This window comes from Zea mays, chromosome 1 (genome assembly GCF_902167145.1).
Source record: "Zea mays cultivar B73 chromosome 1, Zm-B73-REFERENCE-NAM-5.0, whole genome shotgun sequence".
NCBI lineage: Eukaryota > Viridiplantae > Streptophyta > Magnoliopsida > Poales > Poaceae > Zea > Zea mays.
The window spans coordinates 253,694,668-253,717,245 of record NC_050096.1 but is presented as its reverse complement, the minus strand read 5'-3'; the positions used below and the strand labels follow the sequence as shown (position 1 = coordinate 253,717,245).

Here is a 22,578-nt window from a genome sequence, read left to right as displayed (position 1 = left end):
TATTGTAAGGGCGAGAGGCTCCAACTTGTGGAGATTCCTCGCAAACGGGAAAAGACTACTGAAGAAGATAACCGTGGTACTCAAAGTTGACCATTGGATCACTTGAGAGGGATTGAGTGCAATCCTTGACCGAAGGAGGTCACCACAACGTGGAGTAGGCATTGGCCGAACCACGGGATAAATCACTATGTCTTGTGTCCATCTTCCTTTTGATTGGTTTTCTTCTAAAGTTCACACCTTAGCAACTTGGTTTTAATTGCACTAACATTTCATAACCAAGTGTTGGCTATCTATACTACTCTATTAAGCCTTTACCGTCAGCGTCCACACCCAACGCCCCCGCCATGTCCCCGCCTCTGCCTCCCTCCCACGCCCGCGCATAGGCACCGGGCATTATGGAATTCTCAGTATTCAAGGACTAGAGCCTACGTATAGGATAGGGGACAGCTCACGCATGCTGTGTACGGATACGGAAGGTAGAGCGTCATAACCGCCATTTCACCTCCTTGGGCCTAGGAAGACACTGTACGCAAGTATTTCCTCTCTCATCCTTAACACGTGATAATCCCTAATTATAATTATATTATTATATCATAATTATAATTATATAAAAATAATAATAATAATAATAATAATCTCTACTACTCTATATGTTGATACCGAGGGCGTCCACCGACTTCACCACGGCTTCGCTCTCGCCCTCCCCCACAAAGCGCGTATACGGAGTCTCCGCAATCCCAGCCACGAGAAACTACGTCCGCTTCTACGCCCATTCCCTGCTCTCTCCATCCGCGAATCGCGTCCGCTTCCTCCTGGTGCAATTCTTTTCATCCGTGAACCGCGTCCGCTTCCCTGCTCTCTCCTGGCGCAATCCTCTCCGCCCGCGAATCGTGTCCGCTTCCCTGCTCTCTCATGGCGCATCAGATCTAGATCAGGCAGGCCTTTTCCTGGGGCACCAAGCCAGAGCCCACCGACTATGGCGCTGCGTGGGAGAGGAGCAGGGCGGTTAAGCGGGCCATGAGGAGGACGCATGCGAGGAGTACAGCGGCCCCATCATTCGCGCCAAGCGGACGAGGATGGGCGGGGACGGGGATAAGGTATGGTTCCATCGATCCATTGCAGGGATAGTGCAAGCGGTCGGGTCCGGCGACGGAGCCGAAGCCGAGGAATAGAATGCCTTCTTGGTGCCGAGCGCCGCAGCCTTCCCCCACGGCATGTCCGTCGCCGCCGCGGGCCAGTCGGTGGCTGTGGCTAAGAAAGAGGAGTTCAGCAAGTCACCGTCCAACTCGCCAGCCTCGTCAGGCGGCACGAACGGTGGCTCGTCGGCTGTCCCGTGGCCGAATCAGCTCCACGCGCAGAACAACACCCCGGCGCCGGTGCAGGCCATGGAACTCGTCGTCGCACTCACCACCTGCGCCGACTCCGTCGCAACCTGCAACCATGACACCGCCAACTACTACCTCACGCGGCTGGGCGAGATGGCCTCCCCCGCGGGGCCCACGCCGATGCACCGCGTGGCCACCTACTTCGCGGAGGTGCTCACGCTGCACGTGGTGCGCATGTGGCCCAGCCGAGATTTGGTCATTAGATTCAATAGTTTGTGGTACTGGTGGCGTGTGGCCTAGCTGAGATCTGACAGTTCTTAAAAAAAATCAGCTTTCATTTCCAATCGTTACAACTTTAAATTTGTATGATTGTTAGTTTTTCCTTGGCATTATTACTTGGAGAAACTATTCAAAGCGTCCACTTTGCTTTTGATAACCATGGATTTATAGGTTCATGCAAAAGCTTTTGAGCTTGCTAAGTTGCATTCTAAGAACATATATCAATAATGATTGGAAATGAAAGCTGAATTTTTTTACCAGCAAGGGGCTACTGGAGTATGCACCTGGTGGTGTGAGCTACGCACCACCTCCTTCAGAGGCAGATGTCCTGTATATGGAAGCGGCAGGAGGTGGAAGCACTATATATGACACATCTATCGCTCTTGTTGATTGCTGGGGTCAGCGTGTGCCGCTGCTGCACTTGGTGGGCCTAGGGAATTCTAGGACTCTGGGCTGGTTTGGTGGACATGAAAATTTAAATAGCAAGTGATTTTCTCTCTATGGATCCCATCTATTTTCCTGTCCACCAAACCAGTCTTAAGATTTGTTCTGTCTGGATAGCACAAAAAATGTCCATCTTGCTTGCACCCATAACACTGCCCTGAACAAAAGATGCATGATTACCTGCATGCATTGAACGACATACCAGATAAGTGCCACCAGTACCACAAACTTACATCTCGGAGACACCTTACTATATGATTTATGTTGTCACAACACACAGGTATTATACTCACTTCTTAGAGTTGTTTTTTTATATTCGTATTGTAGTATAATTTGATTTGTATTAGTTTAGTTTTGTATTGGTTGTTTCTAAAAAAATCGTTAGATTATATCGATAATATATGTGGTATTCGTTTTTACGTAATCATTGTGCACTAACATTTTGTTGAATATATTATATACTGTTGCAACGCACGGGCACCCAACTAGTTTAGTGTTGAATTTCGCAGGATCACCTATTCACCCCCTCTAGGTGCTCTCAAAGAGCATCTTGCGTATTGGTGGAGAGAGGATCCTTGGTTGAAAGTGATGTTTCTCCATATCTTTATAAGGTTAAGAAAGAGCAGTTGGGGTTCCTGTGAAACGTGGATTGTATGAGGTCTATAAATTTTTTATGCTTTACCATTACTTGAATGAATCATGTATCACTGACAAGCAACTTCAGCTCATACTCTATAGGAATTCTAATTCACATTGCATTCTATTTAATTGTTTGTTTTATGTTCCGTTCACACGGCCATGATTTTTGTTTGCACAAATCACTATATATATCCTCATTGAATTAAAAGTCCAGCTTTGTGTCATAAGCATATTGTCTATTTCCCTTTTGGCTATTGCAAATAGCAAGTATGGTTTGTTGTTTAAATGTTAGTCTATTATGTTTCAAGAAAAAAAGAATGCGCCATCGCTGGGGATGGGTACGATGATCAAGGTTAGTGTTTATCGAGAGACGCTGTTTTGTTTTTTATGGATTGTGGAGAGAATTTTATGCCAGTGACCCCGGGTTTTGTGTGATGTGTGGCTATGCGCAGATCGTCGAACGACAAATGGCACCGAGGTGTTCATCGACGGGCTGCCAATGTCGGCCACGGAAAGCATGCCCCTCTCTCATCTCCACACCGTGCAGTAGCTGCTGGCTGTAGCATGTAATGCAATGGAATGAGTTATCAAGGCAACTAACACTGAACATAGTAAGAAAAGAAACCGAACGTGAATATGTCTCCTTTTGTGTTATTGGTCTCCCTGGGGATTCTTGCTCTTATTGGTCACGGTGGCGGGTTCTTGGGCTCCTTGGTAGCGTCGAGGCATGGTATCTGCCCACACCGTTGTCAGGGCCTCCCGCGGGTACCCATGCTCGACCTACTCCATCGAAGGTAAAACTTTGACTATTTGCATTGGGATCTCCATTTCACTATTTAGATATGCTCAATTCTGAACTAGAACAGATGCATAATAACTTTTAGAAACCAGAACATTTTCAAGACATTTCATCGTTCTACTTTTTTCTATAGCACCAGCTTATTGAGACTTCTGTCTTAGATGTGGTATGGACAAATATACATGCCACTTTCCAGATGAAGTGAAGAGACCAGATGTGGATGTCAATCAATCTCTAGATGAAGGAACGAAAGGAAGGAGCTAAGTTATTGCACTGGATGTACGAGGTCTAGAAAATGTGTCACTTTGATGCCATTTATTAGTGTTGTTGTACAAAAGAAAAGGTTGAGTTGATGAATTCATAGGCTACCTTATAAAAAAACTATATTGAATTCATGTGATCTTGTGATTTTATGTAAGACTATCCTATAAATAAAAACTATGATTTCACTGACTTCTCTATGTTGTAGCTAGCAGTGCAGGCGTAGAACCTATGAAACATGGATATGTGGTTACAAAGTTCAACTTTCAGTCAAGTTTTGTTCAACAAGGATCTGATTGAGACTTCCATGAAACTGATCGATTTGTCGTTGCTGTCATGTATGAGAACTTATGGTTTAGAAGCAGCTAAGTTTTCAACATGTTACATGGTAGGGAATGTATTTGCTAACACTATTGGAATCAGATGGCCCACTTGCGCTTAGCCTAAAGTAAGAATCTTAGTATCCAGATTTATTTGGCATCATACTTCCTAAGTTAACACATGATGAATTTCATCTGACTGGAGCTCTTAAGATTCTTCTGATGATAATTAGAAGTGTTTGTGACATAATCCAAAGTTGGGCCTAGGAATTTCAAAGATTCTGATGCCATTGCCAACTGAAGACTACTCAAATAGCATGTTTGAAATGTGAGTCATAGTAGCAGGGGTCATATAGTGCACATATGCTTGGATTGGTAGCAATCTTACCGCATGTGATTATTGTCAAATCAGCAGGTAAGGCAGAAGAAACGGATAAACGCATAAACATCATCTTTGCCCTTCCTTGCATCCAAAGCAACTAAAGGGAATTTTCGTGACATTCAACATTCTTCATGTCCAGCAATGATAGATCGACAGTTCCGTGGCTGGCAGGGCGACTCTCTCCTGCACCAGACATTTTTACGCCGATGTTGATCACTGTCAAGGAGATGCACCTAGGGTCCGAGGTTGGCAGCTAGCTGAAGCCTCACGACGAGTCCGACCACCATAGTGGCGTCTGACAAAAAACTTGTCACCGTGCACTTGTACATGCTACAAGTATAGGTTCGAGGAATGCACTAGATTCGGAATTTCATATCCCAGTGACGCATTGGCGTTCGCTTCTTGTCTGTCTGCCAAGAACCGCACATGACATGGTCTTTGCTTTCACTCTTTTACTAGGGGTTATTCTATTCGAAAATCTCCTTCCAAAATTGTACATGAGGTTTTCATCTCATACAACTTCTCCCTTCTATACATAGTACTAAGCGAAAGCTACCAACATACTCTTAGGCAAGAAAAAATCGTAGAAACCCGTAGACATTGCTCGTGTCGTGGTCACAAAGAAATTCAAATGCTACCAATGCACGATCACCTTACTATATCTTTCAAAATATGTAAACATCCACTTTTAGTGACGCTAAAAAAGTATAGAATAACAATTAATGTTTTTGTATATCAATGTATGTTATCATATTGATTTTGTAGCAACGCACATACATATACCTAGTAATTTATATAAGTTTTGATTAGCTAGAATGATTCCAGATGCATTCCTCGATAAACGAATAAAGCCTCACTCCCTTGTGCATCCAAGGGATGGGAGGTTGCTTTGTATCTCCTGCCCATAGCCACTCTCCACCTCTACTTAGGGTAGTTCCGGTCCTAACTTTGAATGAGTATGACTTATTGGTATGCTTAAAAGCATCAAGGGACCCACCTAGATGATCTGTTCGATCTTAAGTAAAATGCAATGTATATTTCTATTTCCACCACATTTTATTCGGGTTCATGAATTCTAGAAGCAATCGATCAAATTAGTTCTTCAACAGGTTCATTTTAAGTTTACTTTAGGTCAAAACACAGACATGAATTCAGACTTCAATCGAATTACTTAGAAACCGAAGAAACTAGGCAATCATTTTGAGGGCAGACTAAATAAGAATGTGAAAAAAAGTTTAAGGGTCTATTTTGTATTTCACTCCTTGATTTTCTATTGCCCATGGTTTTCCTGTTTCTCCTCTCTCCCCATCTCTCTTCTACAATTTAGTATTTAGCCTTCTGGTAAAGTGTTATTATAGTTGCTCTAACTGTATATTTGTAGATGAAAAAATGCAGAAGCCATATTCCAAACGTTGGGCTTCTCACGAGCTTCCGCTGGGAGCGTTTGTGAGACTCTCTCCAACCGACGCTCTAAAACATCCTCTAACCTAATTCTCTACGCACCCAGCAATATCCTCTACATGATTCTCTAAATTTAGAGGAGACTTTTAGATTATTTCTATCCATTTTAGTATTTTAAACAACAGATTTAGTAAAACTAAAATATGTATAATATGTCTGATAATATGATCAATACATATATATAAAAACTAAAACTAAAACATGTCTAATATGAGTATTTATATATAGATGACGAGATGTAGAAGCCACTACCGAAGAAAAAGAGATATATGACTTATTCGCTGCGGCTTGTTGTGGCTTTAATCTAGTCACGACTGTGGTTTCTACATTATTTTATCTCTATGAATTGTAGATGTAGCAGTTCGAACTGCCAGCCTACCGAACGATAGAGGAGAGAATCTTTTATAGCTATATAAAGAACATGAATATAATATAGATACAGTATGAACGCATAAGCCTTAGTGCCGCTGGACCGAGACCGCCTTCCGAGTCCGCCTAGCTGTGGCCTGCGACTGTGGGCTGTGGCCGTGGCGCCCCTCCCCTCGTCGCCGTCCACATCCACTTCCACGCTTGCGGATAGGGATGGCAGTGGATCGAATTATGTTCGGGTATAGTAATACCCGACCCGATGTTGTACCCGAGTCTTCTACAAATATCCATACCCACCAAGCCAATTGGACGAGGAACTGTACCCGTATCCGTACCCACCAGGTATCCATCGAGTATAGGGTATCCGATGGATATGTTTTTAGACTAAATAACATTTAATTATTGTTATAATAAATGTTAAAATAATTTAGTTTTCATCTAAATAACTAGACAATATTTGACTAACCGGAGGATACTTGGAGAAAAAGGGACACAAAGGGAAGCTGGAAGGATCATCAGAGGGCGCAGTCAGGGTCACGGGTAACCGGAGATTGAGCGCGAGACGCCGGAGTCGGAGGAAGCTTGGGCGGGCTGGGGCGTGGGGCGGCGCATATAGATCCTCGGCTGGGTTGGCCAACGTGGTTGCGCACTCGCACAATGTCGAATCATGGGCGGGGTGCGGTGGTATGACGAGGTTGCTCACTTGAGCTTGTCTACTTGTGCCCGATGGCGGCCAGAGCTGGTACTCGAGAGGACATGAGAGATGAATGGAATTAGGGATAGTGTGGCGGGGTGTGAGTTATGATTTTTTGGCTCCGTCTTTTCATGGGCTTTAAATTTTAGTAAATATAACACATTTAAGAAGATATATTGATATTTCGGGTATTCACCGGATAACCGCGGGTAAAATATTATATCTGTATCCTATCCGATGTATTTCGGGTATCCGACCCGACAGGACCGACAGGTGATTTTTTCTACCCATATCCATATCCATCGGGTACGAAACCCACGGGTCTAACTGCCAGACAATGACTGCTATGCAAGCAGTCCTTCTGTGTAAGCGTGCAAGCAAACCATTTGATTCATTAGATCGTGATCCAACCGTAGGTCACATTTAACACTTAAACCCTTGCACTACCAGCTCAATAATCTTTATAAAAAAATTTAACAAACTATGATAATATCTGCGGTTGGATCGTAATATAATGAATCAAATGTTTTATTTGCACACTTGCACAGAAGGACTGGTTGCATAACAGTCGTTGCCCCTACTTGCGGAGCCGCCGTATCGCGGCTCTTCGACTGGTTGACTGGCGGCGTTCTGTTTGGGGTCGGCCCGCTTCGCTACATGGGCTCATTTAGCAGCGGAGCCCTTTTCAGGCCTATCCAGTATCGACGCCCTTCTAAAACCCTAACTCCCTCTGTGTCCTCGACGCCGCCAAGCCATCCTCCCTCTGGAGTACCGACCGACTCTCCACCTCAGGACCGCAAGCTACTTCCTCCGCCTCGACAGGCGTCGGCGAGATGGTGAAGAGAAGCAAGAAGAGCAAGAGCAAGCGCGTCACGCTGCGGCAGAAGCACAAGGTGCTGCGCAAGGTGAAGGAGCACCACCGCAAGAAGCGCAAGGAGGCCAAGAAGGAGGGCAAGGCCGGCCAGCGGAAGAAGGTCGAGAAGGACCCCGGGATCCCCAACGAGTGGCCCTTCAAGGAGCAGGAGCTCAAGGCGCTCGAGGCCCGACGCGCGCAGGCGCTCCAGGAGCTCGAGCTCAAGAAGGAGGCGCGCAAGGAGAGGGTATGTCATGTCTGGCCGTCTGTTATCGTTGGTGCTATCCCTGCTGTTAGTTTGTGTCCGGAGCAAATAGTATTTCAGTCTTACAGCCGAATCAATCTTCATTCCGCAAGCCTAATTCACCTCCATGCCCCGTCAGTTCCATTGTGAGATTAACTTTCTTAGATGATTCCCTATATTGGTAGTGTACATAGTAACCATTAGGAATGCAAATGGGGCGGCGTGCAGTGTTATGCTCAGAGTTCAAAGTTATGGTAAATGAACTTGTTGTTTTTCAGTAGTCGATAAACACATTCCACGTTCAGCACAAGTTCCAGGTTTGGTGCGTATTGGGAAAAAGTTATGCTATAGGCTATTGTTGAACAAACTAACACCCTCTCACTCTAATAAATTGGTCAATGTTGATCATCCTTGACACAATCTAGTCATGGTCAGAGAAAGCCATGCAGTGAAGGAAGAAGTGGTTTATTTGTCATGAAAGCCTTGCTCTAACTGAAAGTTAAACAGAAGAGGGGTTGCTAATTATAAGCTAATTGAAGCAGAACATACATTTATTTGGATTGAGCCTGGTCAGCCATGTAGAGCAGAGTCCGTGACGGGTTCTCTCGAATGGAGTAGTCCATGCTACAATGCTAATAGTTAAATGGATTTGATTTGGATGTAGCAATGGGGATGATGAGACGGAAAACAGGCTCTTTCTTCAGTGTCTGCCAATGGAGTAAGACATGTGCCTAATCTTGCTTATTTAACTCCTCTAATGGTGTAGTTATTAAATATAAAGTAACACATAACTAAATCATAAGCAGGCACATGTGCACTCAGTCTAATCAATTGAGTTGACAAGATCTGCATTCTTAGTGATTACCTCTAGCTTCAAGTTTCTTTTGATTTGCTCAAACTGTTACTGATTGCTAATAATTGAGGACTAATCGCCACTTGCTTGGACATGATTGAGCTTGCTGGTGGATTGGGAAAGCAGCGGAGGAGTTCTTCGGCAACTTTGTCTCAGGGAGGCTCACAACTCAACGGAGAGAATGAGGCCAAAGGTGGAAGAGCCGGGGCTGGGAGTGGGAGGAGAGAAGGCGGCAGCGGCAGAAATGGGAAGCTGACACTAGAGTTGCAAACTCTGCTCAGAGGTGGATTTGGTGCGTGAGGGTGGCGGCGGACTGGGAGATGCTGGCGCCGCTGGACTATGCGGGTCACCCATAACAACCTACTCCATCTAAGTGGGTTAGCTTGCAGGCTTCAGTGGGTTAGCGGCGTGTACCAGGCCAGTGGCTTGGTGGCATGGCCCAAACCATTTGCAAGCCTAGTTAGTAGTTACGTTTGGCTGATGGCCTGCTACCGTTAGTATCTGCCATGATAGTTTTTGCCCCAACCTTTATTGTCCCTTATTACAACCTAAAGCTTGTTAGAACTTAGAACAGGTATTGCTGTATCTATAATTGTGTTGTCTTGTGAAATTATGGTAATTGATCTCAGACAAGCTGGAAGCCCTGTCCTTTACTTGGGTCTTTACACTTCACATTTTAGGCTCACTCTGTCAGGATCATGAACTTTCACAGACTTGACCAAGCAGTGATTGAATATTGTCACCCTTTGTTAGGTTAGGCAGATGAAGGACATGTTCCTTAAGATCTATTTAATGTTTGTCTAGTTTTATAGATACAACTATATCATATTTATTGTGATGGTTAAACAATGAGACCTTTTTCAGGCTCGGAAGAGGAAGCTAGGATTGCTCGAGGATGAGGAAATTGCTAATTTGGCATCTGCAGCTTCCGCGCAGGGCAGTGAGTTTGCAGCAAAGGATGCAGCAAAGGATAAAGCTCCTTTAACAGTGGCAAAGAGCAATGGTAAGTTTCTCATCTCTCACTTGTGGTTTAGTTGCCCTACTGCATGCAGTTACATTATTGACTAAGATGCTAAATGTGTCCCAGATCATTCTGAGAGATCTTTCTACAAGGAGCTTGTTAAAGTAATCGAAGCTTCTGATGTGATTCTTGAGGTTCTTGATGCAAGAGATCCGCTGGGCACCCGTTGCATTGACATGGAAAAGATGGTTAGGAAGGCTGATCCAAGTAAACGGATTGTACTACTTCTCAACAAGATAGGTATTATGCAGTATTTTGTTATGTTTTAAGTTTTCCCTATGGTGTTTATGCCATCCTACATGACTACATCTCAACTTCTGATTCTTGAATTCTAGATCTTGTTCCTAAGGAGGCGGTAGAGAAGTGGCTTACATATCTGAGAGAAGAAATGCCAACAGTTGCGTTTAAGTGTAATACCCAAGAGCAGCGGACCAAGCTGGGATGGAAATCTTCAAAACTAGATAAAACAAACATCATCCCACAAAGTAGTGATTGCCTTGGTGCTGAGAATCTAATTAGATTGCTCAAGAATTATTCCAGAAGCCACGAGGTAAATGATTCTATTGTTTTCATATAATATTTATGCATATATAGCTTTGGTAATCTCTCATCTGTCTCTCAAGTTGGTTCTACATAATCCTGTGTGCTTCATTATTTGACTATATTATAATATTTGAAGCTTTGGTAATCTCTCATCTGTCTCTCAAGTTGGTTCTACATAATCCTGTGTGCTTCATTATTTGGCTATATTATAATATTTGAACCTTCACGTCCTTTCCCTTGCTTATGTGCATATTACCTTTTATTCAACATGATCAATAGAATCCTTTTGATTTTGAATGGAGAGCAGCTTCTCACACTTTATATCAGAACCTCAGAACCTAATGACTTCATGATCAATATAATCCTTTTGATTTTGAATGGAGAGCAGCTTCTCACACTTTATATCAGAACCTAATGACTTCATTCAAATAGTTGTTTTACTTGTGTGCTGTACCTTATCATGACAGTTTTACATGTAGCCCTGTTTTCTGTCTTCAGTTTATACCTTCTTATGCCTCAGTATTCCCTTTTTTACTTCTCTTCTAGTTTTTTTGTTCTTCCTTTGTTGACTTTTGTTATTGTGGCTTGCAGCTCAAACTGGCAATTACGGTGGGTATTGTTGGACTCCCTAATGTTGGCAAGAGCAGTCTGATCAACAGCCTGAAGAGGTCCCGAGTGGTTAATGTCGGTTCCACTCCAGGGGTTACTAGATCAATGCAAGAAGTTCAATTAGACAAGAAGGTAAAGTTGTTGGATTGTCCTGGTGTTGTTATGCTCAAATCTTCCAACAGCGGTGTGTCTGTAGCTCTTCGAAACTGCAAAAGAGTTGAGAAAATGGAAGATCCAGTCACTCCTGGTAAGCTAGTTTGCATGTTTGTGTCATTTCTGTTAGCTCTGTTATTTATTCTAGTTCATCTTCTTAGAAGGGCAGACCTGGTGCAGTGGTGAGAGCTGTCTCACACTCTCACTGAGTCACTAGGTCACGGGTTCGAAACGGTCTCTCCACATTTCTAGGGCGAAGGCTTGGTTCATTTTATTCTTTTCCTAGACGCTAACGCTGCTGATGCGGGAGCCTCTGGCACTGGGTCTGCCCTAGTTATAGCCTTCTTATAGTTTTATTCTTTAGATACTAGCCATTTGATGATAAGCTAGTGTATAATGTGACCAGAAGTGCAATACTTGACATGTTCTATGCTTTCTCTGTTTTTGATGTTTTTAGTTAAGGAGATCCTTGGTATTTGCCCACATGAGAAGTTGCTGTCTATGTATAAGGTTCCAAGCTTCAGTTCAGTTGATGATTTCCTTCAGAAAGTATCAACTGTACGGGGGAAATTGAAAAAGGGTGGTGTGGTGGATGTTGAAGCTGCTGCGAGAATTGTGCTTCATGACTGGAATGAAGGTATGTCTGATAATTTTTGTAATGAACTTCTTGAATTCTTGTCACTAGTGACCTGATCCTATCATTTTTAGGTAAAATACCATATTTTACACTGCCACCTAAAAGAGATGCTGTGGAGGACTCAGATGTAGTGATTATATCAGAAGATGGGAAAGAATTTAATATTGATGAAATTTACAAAGCTGAGTCTTCATATATTGGTGGTTTGAAGTCCATTGAGGAGTTCCATCATATTGAGATTCCTCCTAATGCTCCACCGGCAATTGACGAAGAGATGCTAGAGGTAATAATCTCAACGCTAGTGGCTTTCTGTGGATTAAATTTATTTAATGTGGCAACCACTGTAGATTTCGTGCCATCTTGCTACCAGTTAGTTCCCTGTTTGGTTCCTTGTAATGGCCAGATGCGTTCTTTGTGATATTGTTTTGCATGGTCGCTGGTCCGGGCTCAGCACTATACGCTTATGTTAGGAGGTTTCATTTCAAATCTATTGACCAACAGTTTTTTTTAAGATCATCTGTCTATGATCCTTATAAACAGCATAATGAAACTGGCGTCATGATAAAAAGGTAGTGCTTGCTCTCTGGTGAAAACACCTGTAGAAATCATCCATAGGTTATGTTTGAACTACACAATGTCGGAATCCGGCGAGCCTACAGAGGTGAGCAGCACCTCACTTAAACACACACACACACTGAATTGGGCTAGAGGTGGAAGGGAAGTTAGTACAGAGCACACACCGAGTTCATCTGGTTCTATTGCATAGTAGTGTATATACGACTCTAGCTAGGATCGGTGAGAGGTTCACCAACTACAAGTACAGCTAGGACACCTACTTGTACTATAGCCACTGCTTGCTACAGCTGGCTGCAGCAAAACAACAGGAGCAATTAGCGGATTATCTCGCACATAATCCATATGCAAGAATTTCTGCCCAACATGCTTTGCTGCACTAGGAATCTTGTGCTCGGCCTTGTCATTTTGACTCTTGTTTTGCACTGAAACCAGGATGGCAGCAAACCAAGTGAACCCGCTCAGGAAAACCGGGAGGAGCAAATGTCTGACGCGAACGACCCACAAGGAAGCAAGCCAGCCACCGCCAGCACGCAGAACGACAAGTTGTACACCGCCGAGGGCATACTCGACCCTCGCAAGAGGAAAGCAGAGAAGAAACGGCGCAAGGCGAACAGGTTCAGTGTGCTGAACGACATGGACGCGGACTACGATTTCAAGGTGGATTACCAGATGGAGGACGCCGCGGATGGTGAAGACGAAGACGCTGGGGATGAAGCCAAGGAGGATAATGAGCCGATGACTGGCGTCGACGATTCGTGAAATTTTGGCCCCTTCGTCGTGTATGAGGTGATGGCTAGGCTCAGCGGGGGTTGCAAAATTGACCCACCAAGGTTTTGTGCTCAGTTTGCTTGTTTAATGAAAAGATTATACTATGAGAAGGCTTGCGTTTTACCTGTTCCAGTACCTACTTTTACCTGCTTTTGCATAAGTTGCATTCATTGATCTTGATGCGCTATCGGTCGCATTCATTTACCATGATGACGCGTTATCCAGAGTTGCTACCAAAACGTCAGCGTACCAAAATTTCTCTACTTAAAATCTAGCTGTGGTATCATTTAAATCAATATATCAGATGTCATGTATGAATGATGATTGATGAATACCTGATATGTTCAAGGCCAAATCTTTGGTAGTCGTCGTCGTTGGGACAAAAATCAAAAGAAAAACAAACACGACAGAAATTTTATACCCATGCCCTTCGCATGTAGTTGCAGTGAAAAGGCTCTTTTGTATTTTTGTATATAGGCGCTGCCGTCCTTCAACTTCAAGTCACGCGAACTGAAATGCAGCCAAGCCCTCCAGCGCCGCAACCAACGCCCGACTCACTCCCGCCGCGAGCACTTCCCACCCAAGCGGCGATGGCGACGCAGGACGAGCTCCAGGCGGCCGTCGCCGCGGTCACGGAGAAGAAGCGCCGCCTCCGGGAGGCATTCGACCGCCTCGTCTCCTGCGCCCCGGTCCCTGTCCCCTTCCGCTGGGAGGACGTCGACGCGCACCTCGCCGCCATCTTCCGCCACCTCGGCTCCACCCACGCCGACGTCATAGCCATCGCTGGGGGTCCAGCCACCGCTGCTCACCACTTCCAGTTCCAGCACACGGTCAAGGAGGAGCAGGACCAGGAACGCCGCGTCGGGCGCGGCGCGTCGGAGGAGGGACAAGGTAGCAATGCGGAGGAAGGCAGGAGCGCGTCGTCGCACCAGGAACGCGGGGAGGAGGAAGGGGAGGTCCGGGAGGCGTCAGTTGCGCGTCCCGACCGAGAAGCCGACGAAGCGGGCAACATTCTCGGGGCGGAGGCGGTTCCAGAGCAGCTAGACGACGAGAAGGAGGATGACATGGGGACAATCGTGGCGTCTCCCCACCAACGCAATGATGGCATCGAGATGGTAGTGGAGGAGGAGGAGGAGGCCGTCAAGGGGAACGCAGACAGAGAAGGCCGCGAGGACGAGGCGGAGGAAGGGGAGTGGCGGCAGCAGCATCCGCACGCCGCAGGCGGGGGAGAGACGTCGTCGGCTCTGGCGAAAGCCGTCGCCGCGGCGTGCGCGAACATGGACCCCTCCGCGCTGGTGGACTCGCTGCGCGTCAGCGGCAGGAGCTCCCCCCGCGCGTTCCTCCCGGCGCTGCTCGGCGCCCCGGACCCCCACGCTCTCCTTGTCCGTGCCGTCGGCGGCGTTTTGGACATGGCCTCAGCGGAGCGCGACGCGAGCAAGTGGTGGTGCGCAAACTGCGTCGCGCTGGTCGAATGCGCGCCCCGCCTCCCCGCGCCGTCGCCGGACGCGCTGGCGCATGCAAAGCGCCTGGCGGGGCGCTGGAAGGAGATGGTGGTTGCGGGCCCTGCGGGTGGCGGGGACACGGGCGGGATGGCCGGATGGGGCCTTCTCACCTTCATTGCTTCCTACGACATTGCCCCGGAGTTCGATGCTGATGAGATCATCCGTCTCTTCGGTGATATCGCGTCTGAGGTGAAGGACAACTGCGTTGAGCTCTGCAAGCGGCTTGGCCTCATCGGAAAGATGACTGGTACATACTGTGTTCCTCGACTTGCTCTTAGCAAGGGAAATTGGGGGCTTAAATTTTCTTGCTATTTAAAATTGAATAGGAAGGGAATTTTAGCTTCTCCAATCCTCTCCATTCTCCTCCCAAACATGCCCCATAAATTTACTTGTTTCATATCTTGTGCTTATTGCATAATCTATTCTACGACACAGTGCGCGTAGATGAACGTTCGTTCATCTGTATGTTGTACGTAGTTTACTTGGGATCAATATATTAGGATATACAACAGCTTAAACTTTAGTGTGGTGCCAATCTCTCTACTCTTTACTGGATTGCAGTGGCACTGAGAAGCAAATTGCAGGATATTTTGATCTATTCCTTTTCTTGTTAGTACTATGCACTTCCTTTCCTTTATAGTGACAAATTCACATTCATTGTCGCAGCCGTCGAATCGACATTTTAATCACTTAAGTAACTGGGATTATTTATTGCTAGATACGTGTCATATTGTTCAGACATGGCATCACCTAGACCATTTATGCCAGTCTACTACTTTGGTGGTTGGAAGCTGAATCTGCCTTCTACATGAATGCTGTACGATTTCATATCTGTCTGACAAAAATACGATGAGCTGCTGATTTTTCCTCCATTGTTATGTTTGCAGTTATTTCGTGTTATGGAATCATCTTCTGAACTATTTGTAGCTTTACACTGTCAGACCTCACTATCAGATTTTCTGATTACGCTCGTAGCTTGTGGAACTGGAAGGACATCACTGTCCCCATTGGTTTACCAGCTGTGTTGCTAATGTTTTGGCTCATCCTTCTGCAGATTCAGTCGACCATTTCATCGAAAATGGGCAGCCAATCGATGCTATAAGACTGGCACGTACTTTCGGTTTGACTGGCAAGTATACTCCACTTGCCATCATGAATGATTATATTGAGAATGCCAAGAAGGATGCTGAAGACATACTAAGCAAGGAGAGCTATACACCAGAGTCTCGGGTATGTTCTGTTTCTTGTATAAGTTTTTTTTAGCTTTGAGACGTCCTGGATTTGGAAAACCAAAATACAGCGTGCTTTTCTTAAGCAAGTTTTTTTTCCCCACAAATCTTAAAGCAGTGCAGTTGAGGAACTAATCTAGATTTGGGCCGTGTCTGGGTCAGATATTGGCCTTTTTTTCTTATAATGTTTGCGTACATGTGATGCTTTCAACTGTTTTAACGCCTTTGAATCATCTGTTGAGCAGAAGCAAGCGATGGCAAAGAAGGTTGATGCTCTAATATTTTTATGGAGTGCAATCGATGGGTACGATATGGATTCTGTTCAGCGTAGTAGCATCAAGGCAGAAATTACCCAGCTGTTACACAAGTACGCAAACAAGCAGCAAAGTCTGGCAGGTGTTCCTGCCTCCATTTCAAGTTCGCACCAGCAGCAGAAGTTTCAGGAGGAGTATCGGCAGCGGCCACCGGTGGAACAGGAGACGCAGCAGCGAAAGGCACATGAGCTGCAGCAAGAAACAGAAGAGAAACAGCACCACCAGCAGCGGAAGGCACAAGAGACGCAGCATCAGCACATCCAAGATCAACAAGAGACGCAGAAGCGGGAAATGTGGCAGAACCGGAAAAGGAGAAGGCAAAACAAGAATCGCAAGAGGAAACAGCGCAGGCAGAATCTGCAGCAGCAGAGTAAACGTCCAAGGCTACCTCCATATGTCAGGCCAGGAGTTGGCAACCAGCACGGGCAGCCATTTTCAGGAGGTCGATTCGCAGCCTGTGCCACTACCATACCTCCATATTATTGGTCCATGGGATGATCGCTCTCGGCATCACATGCCAGTGTTGCCAGAGTAAGTGCTCGGTGTTCTATTAGTAAATTGATGGTCCAGAATAGAAGAGAAAGCTGTTCGGTGCTGATTGGTTTCGCTTAGCTTTCCGTAAAGAAGTTTTTAAGTCCCTGCAGTCACTTGTGTATATGATATGCACAGTTTAGCTACCCTCGGTGGCTCTGTTAACAATCGACTTTATATGCTGGATATGCCTAGTAGTTACTCATGTGAGATTCTTGCAGTGACCGCCACAATACCTGAAGAAGCATGACTGATCTTTGTGGCATAGAATTGAATAGTAAAGCACACGCTTCCTGCATTCGTTGTGAAACAAAAGGATTCATGCATGTCCATCTTGTGACGCTTTTTCCCTCCGGTACCAAACAAAAGGATTCATGCATGTTCATCATGTGATTGAAAATACACCGATTCCTGTTACATACAGTGCATATGTTTCAGATCGTAAGCATCGCGGCACTTGGCTGAATACGTCATACGTGAACGTGACCAGAGACCAGACTATAAGGCTACCCGTATAAAGTTCTTCAACGAATCGATGCAAGTGACTGGCAACTGTACATACACCATGTTGCAAAAGAACTGTCAACACATAAAACAAATGAACACAAAACTATATGTCAGAATAAATTGTGTATCCAGAAAAAGAAAAAACTGGCCATACACCATGTTGCGAAAGAACTGCCCGTAGTAAAAATTATGTATCTAGGGGGAAAAAGACAGAATAAATTGAAATTTGAACGGAGTACTGTATATAACAGGAGCTGTCTCTCTCAGATCACGAAGTTCTCTAAGATGACCGACCCACAGAAGAACAGGAAAAAAAGACAGAATAATTAAAATCTGAACGGAGTGATTACTGCATATAACAGGAGCTGTCTCTCAGATCGCTAAGGTTCTCTAAGATGACCGACTCACAGAAGAATAGAAAAAAAGACAGAATAGATTAAAATCTGAACGGAGTGATTACTGCATATAACAGGACCTCTCAGATCCCTGAACTTATCTAAGAAGATTGTCTCGCAGAAAAATATATATATACATGCCAGTCTGTCAGGCTAGAAGAAAAACAACTCCAGTCTCTCAGATCACTGAAGAAAACATACCACTCTATTTCTCCAAAGTCCTAACTGAACTCCTGCGCGTAATCCATGTTATACTGGGCGATGGAGCAACACCCCTCAACACAGCAGGTACTGCTACCTGGGATAGAACTGAGGAGGAGGGTACCAGGGTGTAGAGGGTCCTATGAACGGCGATGCGCAATGAACCCCAGGCCAGCCTGGCTGGACAGGGTGGTGGTAACCATGATGGACTCCATGCGTCGCGGCATATGGTGGAGGCTCCAAGTCGCTCCTCATTGCTGCGTTCCACATTGCAGGGTAACCCTGTGCAGGTAGCATGGGAGTGCGTTGCCTCAGCCATTTATGATGTTTCTGCTTTTTCTGTTGCTGCTTCTCTTCTGACTTATCTTCTTGTTTCCGTTTCTTCTCTTCTGGCTTATATTCGTGTTTCGGTTTCTTCTCTTCTGGCCCATCTTCTTGTTTCTGTTTCTTCTCTTCCGGCTTATTTTCTTGTTCCTGTTGCTGCTCCTGTTGGGGCTTCCTTTGTTTCTTCTCGGGCTTCTCTGCCAGCCCACTCAGTTGCCCTTGCATCCGGTCTTCTTGTCCTTTGTGATGCTCCTGCTTCTGCATTACCTTGCGCTTCTTGTTAATCTTTGTTTGTCGCTGCTGTGAATTTGAAGTTGAGGCTGTCAAGGGATTTGCTAAACCCCGCTTCTTTTTTTCAAGCTCACCTAACAAAATGTTGATTTCTTCCCTGATACTGGTGCAGAGGTTGGTGTTCGTGATTTCCTTCTTAACCAAAAAATGAGCCCTTCTTAGATCATCAAGCTCCTTTATTATAACTACCCTCTGCACACAGGAAGATGCAGAGCATAGATGAAGCAGATTGAGATGAATTATAAAAATATATATATATATATATATATATATACATATTTGTCCCCATAAGAATATTACATGTTTCAAAATGAAACTTCATAAAGGAAATATATCACTCCAAATAGCTCAAGCACCAGACATGAAATTTCCTCAAATTTTCTTATGAAACTGGGTGAAACAACCACACAGTCGTGTGTAAATAAATTTTAAAAATATATTCTGCCACTAAAATCAATTTCTAGCACATACCAATTGGCGTGTCATATTCTTTTGAGATATTTCCATAGCAGTTTGTTTTGCCTTTTCGACATATCCCTTCAGAAGAGAAAGTGGAGGATACTTGTCCACCATGTTAAGAACACGTGCCAAACATAAAACATCCATTTGTTGTCCGTTTCCGATCAAATAGTCCATTAACTCTACAAAAAAGATGAAAGAAGGAAAAACAGTAACAAGCAGACCTTACACTGCAGATGAGGTGGAGTCAGAGAGGAAATGATGGTTCAGAACAGTCATTATGATGACACAGCATGCAAATATGCAAAACAGCAGTGAACTAAACCATCAACAGGTCAACTGCATAGCGATATATTCACTGAGGAGTGAGGAGGCTATAGTATACCCAAACCAATCAAATATATCCAACAATATCATATTACAAACTATACTGCTTGGATTTATGTCACGTGAAGTCTCAGTCCATGAAATGTACAAAAATGTCATTTTACCCAGATTTCGGAAAAATTCTTGCATGTGATTTAGATCACGAGGCGGCACCATGGCAGGCTGGCACAATTGGCAGCATGTATGTATCAATGAATAGGTCCATAAAGGCAGCAGTCAGGCATCAAAGATAAGTTCACATGGGAATAGCACATGAAAACGGGAAAGTGATATAATGTTGACTCTCATGCGTCAGATTATTCATAGTTTCATAATGAAAACTAGGACTATTTAATTAGTCATCTGTGCATTTTAAGCTACCCACTTGCATTGATTGCTACTGCTCACATGAAGTGAGGAACAAGTGTGCAAATTTTTAAATACCATAGATAACAGGATTAGTGCTTTTGCCATAATCATCTGTGAGCTGTGTACAAGGTTTACAATTTCGTTTGTACGGACCGAAATTTCGTTTTTTGACCAAAGTTTGACTCTTGCATTTTTTTTTTGAATTTAGAACTGGAATACATGATTTTTCGGACCGAAATTTCAATCTCGGATACCACCGAAAACGAGAAAAATCACTGAGTTTCAGTGAATCTCGTCCGAAATTTGTAACACTGGCTGTGTAGTACAAGGCTGTAAGTGTAAAGAATAAAATGCTTAAACCATAAGACGACTCTGAATTTAAGTAATTAGATATATTAAAGATCCAACATATTATGTTTTCCCAGCACGGGTTGAGCAAAGTGCAGAACATATTATAGTTAATAATGCCAAAAGATGTGGTTGTACCTGGGATTCTATTGCTGAGCCCAAGACCTTTTAAGAGCATGGCAGATTTCTTCTTCTGTTTGAAAGGGATGTTACCAAAGAGACGGAAGATCTCCTTCATGTCAAACTCAGTTACAATGTTATAGGAGATAAGAAAGTAAAGGAGGCCCCACGAGGCTAGGCTGCCAAGAACATAGCAACTCTCTGGACTGTCAATCATCTCCTTCCAATCCTTAGCCATCCGCTTGGCCTGCTCAGTCGTGTCTGCAGAAGGCTTGGTAACAAATACAGGTACCATTTGAACTAGCTCAACACAGTTTGCCCAGACCTTGTTGGTCCTAACAAATGTCTTGTTGTGTAGGAATAACTCAACTACGTGGAGAGCGACTGCTGCAGCATCTGGAGCACAGCGAAATGCAGCATGAAGCTCTGATTTGAGGTCAGTGTTGGTGCATACGAGCTTGACCAACCTCTTGGCATCCATGTATGCACATGCTACAGTGCAATCATCAGATCTGCGTGGAAGAGCTCGATTACCCTGGTCCTTAGCATTTTTGGTACCTTCCACCTTCTCATGAAGGTCCTGTTTCTGTGCTTCCTTCTGCTTCCTGTCGCAAGCCTCCTCCCCCTCCTTGTGCTGCACTGAAGACGCCATCTTGGTCACTGTCTCATCCATGTTGGTATCCTGATCCTTCTCCTTGTCCTGAGAAGCCTTAAAAGCACCTTTGGTATTCAGCTTGTCCTTATCAACCACCTGCATCTCCTTGTCAGGATCTTGCTCATTCACCTTACTGGCCTGCTCCTCCTCCCTTGACTCCTTCTCATACTTAATCTCATTGCCAATCTTGATGTTGGATGCCTCCTCAACTCCCTCTTCCTCCACCACCTCTTCTTTGCCCCCCTTCTCGTCCTTTTCATCATTGCAAATTTTATCGTAGTCAACTTCTTGCATCTCCAAATCGGCCTTCTTCTCCAGTTCTGCCACCTCGTCCTCCACTTCCACCTCTCTTGTCTCGTTCCCGTCCTTTTCATCATTGCAAAACTTGTCGCTGTTGGCTTCCTGCATATCCTCATCGGCCTTCTCCAACTCCGCCACCTCCTTCTCCACTTCCACCTCTCTCGCCTCCTTCCCATCCTTTTCATCATTGCAAATCTTATCGCTGTCGGCTTCCTGTATCTCCTCATCGGCCTCCTCCTCCACTTCCACCGCGACCTTCTCCTCCACTTCCACCGCGACATCCTCATCTAATTCATCATCCTCCTCCAACTCCTGGTTTTCTCCCTTTCCATCTCCGCGAGTTACCAACGACGCGGCAGCAGCAGGTACAGCGCCGGCGGCCTCGAGTGCGCGGACCTGGCGAAACCGCAGCGCGACTGACGACTGGAGCGAGGAGATGTAGCCGTCGAGGTCCTCCCAGGCGAAGGGGAGCGGCGAGGGTGAGCAGGCGGCGAGGCGATCGAACGCCTCCCGCAGGGCACCCCACTTGCCGGGCAGGGCGGCGATGGCTGCCTCTAGCTCCGCCAACGTCATCGCCACTAAAGCCGGGGGATCAGGGGTGGACTGAGCCATCGGCCGGGAGGGTGTAGCGGGTTGGGGTTTTTGTTAGAGCGGCGGCGAATTGCATATTTGCATGGTGGTGGTTCCCATCGCTAGTTGGACGGCGAGTCGGCGGCGTTTAGAGCCTTGCTAGGTATTTAATAGATATGTATATGAATAAAATGTTTATAGATTTTTAATTGGACAAAAACCTTGGCTCAATGAATAAAGACAACGACTGCTGTGCAAGCAGTCCTTCTGTGCAAGCGTGCAAGCAAACCATCTGATCCGTTAGATTACGATCCAACTACAGATACAACCATGGTTTGTTATAGAGTTTTTTATACAGATTATTAAGCTGGTGGTGGAAGGGTTTAAGTGTTAAATATAACCTACGGTTGGATCACGATCTAACGGATCAGATGGTTTGCTTGCACGCTTGCACGGAAAGACTGCTTGCACAACAGTCGTTGCCATGAATAAATGAGTATTAGAACGTTCCACACTTATTTATACCCGTTAACCATATGTATAATACCCGATATAAACTTAGCCAAAAAATGTGAATTTAGACTTTAGTCATCCATCTTTTTTTACTATTTAACAACCTTTAGGATGATAATGTCATAAAAGTCTTAACAACTATTTGATGACCATGTAATGGAAACGTGTAATATGTTATGTGGTAATATCCTAGTGTTGCTATTGTATCCAATTATCTATGATGTTCTTGAATAGATTGATTGATGCTATAAATTTTGTAATGGTAATTAGATGAATATAATTGACATTTGTATAATGTAAATGTTAAATCTTTGTAGCTACGGATGACCCGAGGATAAATCCATATCAACCAGT

At 44.8% G+C, this 22,578-nt stretch overlaps 3 protein-coding genes across 4 annotated transcripts; 2 read left to right on the top strand and 1 right to left on the bottom strand.

The window, feature by feature from the left end:
* Positions 1-7,670: 7,670 nt before the first annotated feature.
* LOC100275579 (uncharacterized) lies at positions 7,671-13,338 on the top strand. The gene is made up of 8 exons (NM_001349681.1): positions 7,671-8,073; positions 9,788-9,926; positions 10,011-10,184; positions 10,280-10,494; positions 11,079-11,343; positions 11,707-11,886; positions 11,958-12,169; positions 12,895-13,338. Exons 1-8 carry the CDS (start codon positions 7,807-7,809, stop codon positions 13,219-13,221), a joined length of 1,779 nt encoding a protein of 592 aa, NP_001336610.1. The 5' UTR covers positions 7,671-7,806; the 3' UTR covers positions 13,222-13,338.
* A 79-nt stretch (positions 13,339-13,417) lies between these two features.
* Positions 13,418-17,102, top strand: LOC110008575 (uncharacterized). Its single transcript, NM_001350091.1, has 3 exons — positions 13,418-14,979; positions 15,787-15,962; positions 16,207-17,102. Exons 1-3 carry the CDS (start codon positions 13,746-13,748, stop codon positions 16,771-16,773), a joined length of 1,977 nt encoding a protein of 658 aa, NP_001337020.1. The 5' UTR covers positions 13,418-13,745; the 3' UTR covers positions 16,774-17,102.
* A 537-nt stretch (positions 17,103-17,639) lies between these two features.
* On the bottom strand, positions 17,640-21,980 carry LOC103643652 (uncharacterized protein PFB0765w). 2 transcript variants are annotated; one of them, XM_008666818.4, is made up of 3 exons: positions 20,205-21,980; positions 18,996-19,165; positions 17,640-18,716 (listed from the first exon to the last, which is right to left on the bottom strand). In XM_008666818.4, exons 1-3 carry the CDS (start codon positions 21,751-21,753, stop codon positions 18,003-18,005), a joined length of 2,433 nt encoding a protein of 810 aa, XP_008665040.1. In that variant the 5' UTR covers positions 21,754-21,980; the 3' UTR covers positions 17,640-18,002. The 2 variants fall into 2 exon arrangements, with proteins under 2 accessions (XP_008665040.1, XP_020402391.1); XM_020546802.3 differs by lacking the exon at positions 18,996-19,165 and having other exon boundaries at positions 17,729-18,716.
* Positions 21,981-22,578: the final 598 nt, after the last annotated feature.

Coding starts and splice junctions, on each gene's coding strand:
- LOC100275579 (NM_001349681.1), top strand. CDS start 7,807: ATGGTGAAGAGAAGCAAGAAGAGCAAGAGCAAGCGCGTCACGCTGCGG. Junction 11,344..11,706: donor GGAAGATCCAGTCACTCCTG/GTAAGCTAGTTT, acceptor TGATGTTTTTAG/TTAAGGAGATCCTTGGTATT. Junction 12,170..12,894: donor TTGACGAAGAGATGCTAGAG/GTAATAATCTCA, acceptor CACTGAAACCAG/GATGGCAGCAAACCAAGTGA.
- LOC110008575 (NM_001350091.1), top strand. CDS start 13,746: ATGCAGCCAAGCCCTCCAGCGCCGCAACCAACGCCCGACTCACTCCCG. Junction 14,980..15,786: donor CCTCATCGGAAAGATGACTG/GTACATACTGTG, acceptor ATCCTTCTGCAG/ATTCAGTCGACCATTTCATC. Junction 15,963..16,206: donor GCTATACACCAGAGTCTCGG/GTATGTTCTGTT, acceptor TCTGTTGAGCAG/AAGCAAGCGATGGCAAAGAA.
- LOC103643652 (XM_008666818.4), bottom strand. CDS start 21,753: ATGGCTCAGTCCACCCCTGATCCCCCGGCTTTAGTGGCGATGACGTTG. Junction 19,166..20,204: donor GCTCAGCAATAGAATCCCAG/GTACAACCACAT, acceptor TCTTTTTTGTAG/AGTTAATGGACTATTTGATC. Junction 18,717..18,995: donor AGAATATGACACGCCAATTG/GTATGTGCTAGA, acceptor TCCTGTGTGCAG/AGGGTAGTTATAATAAAGGA.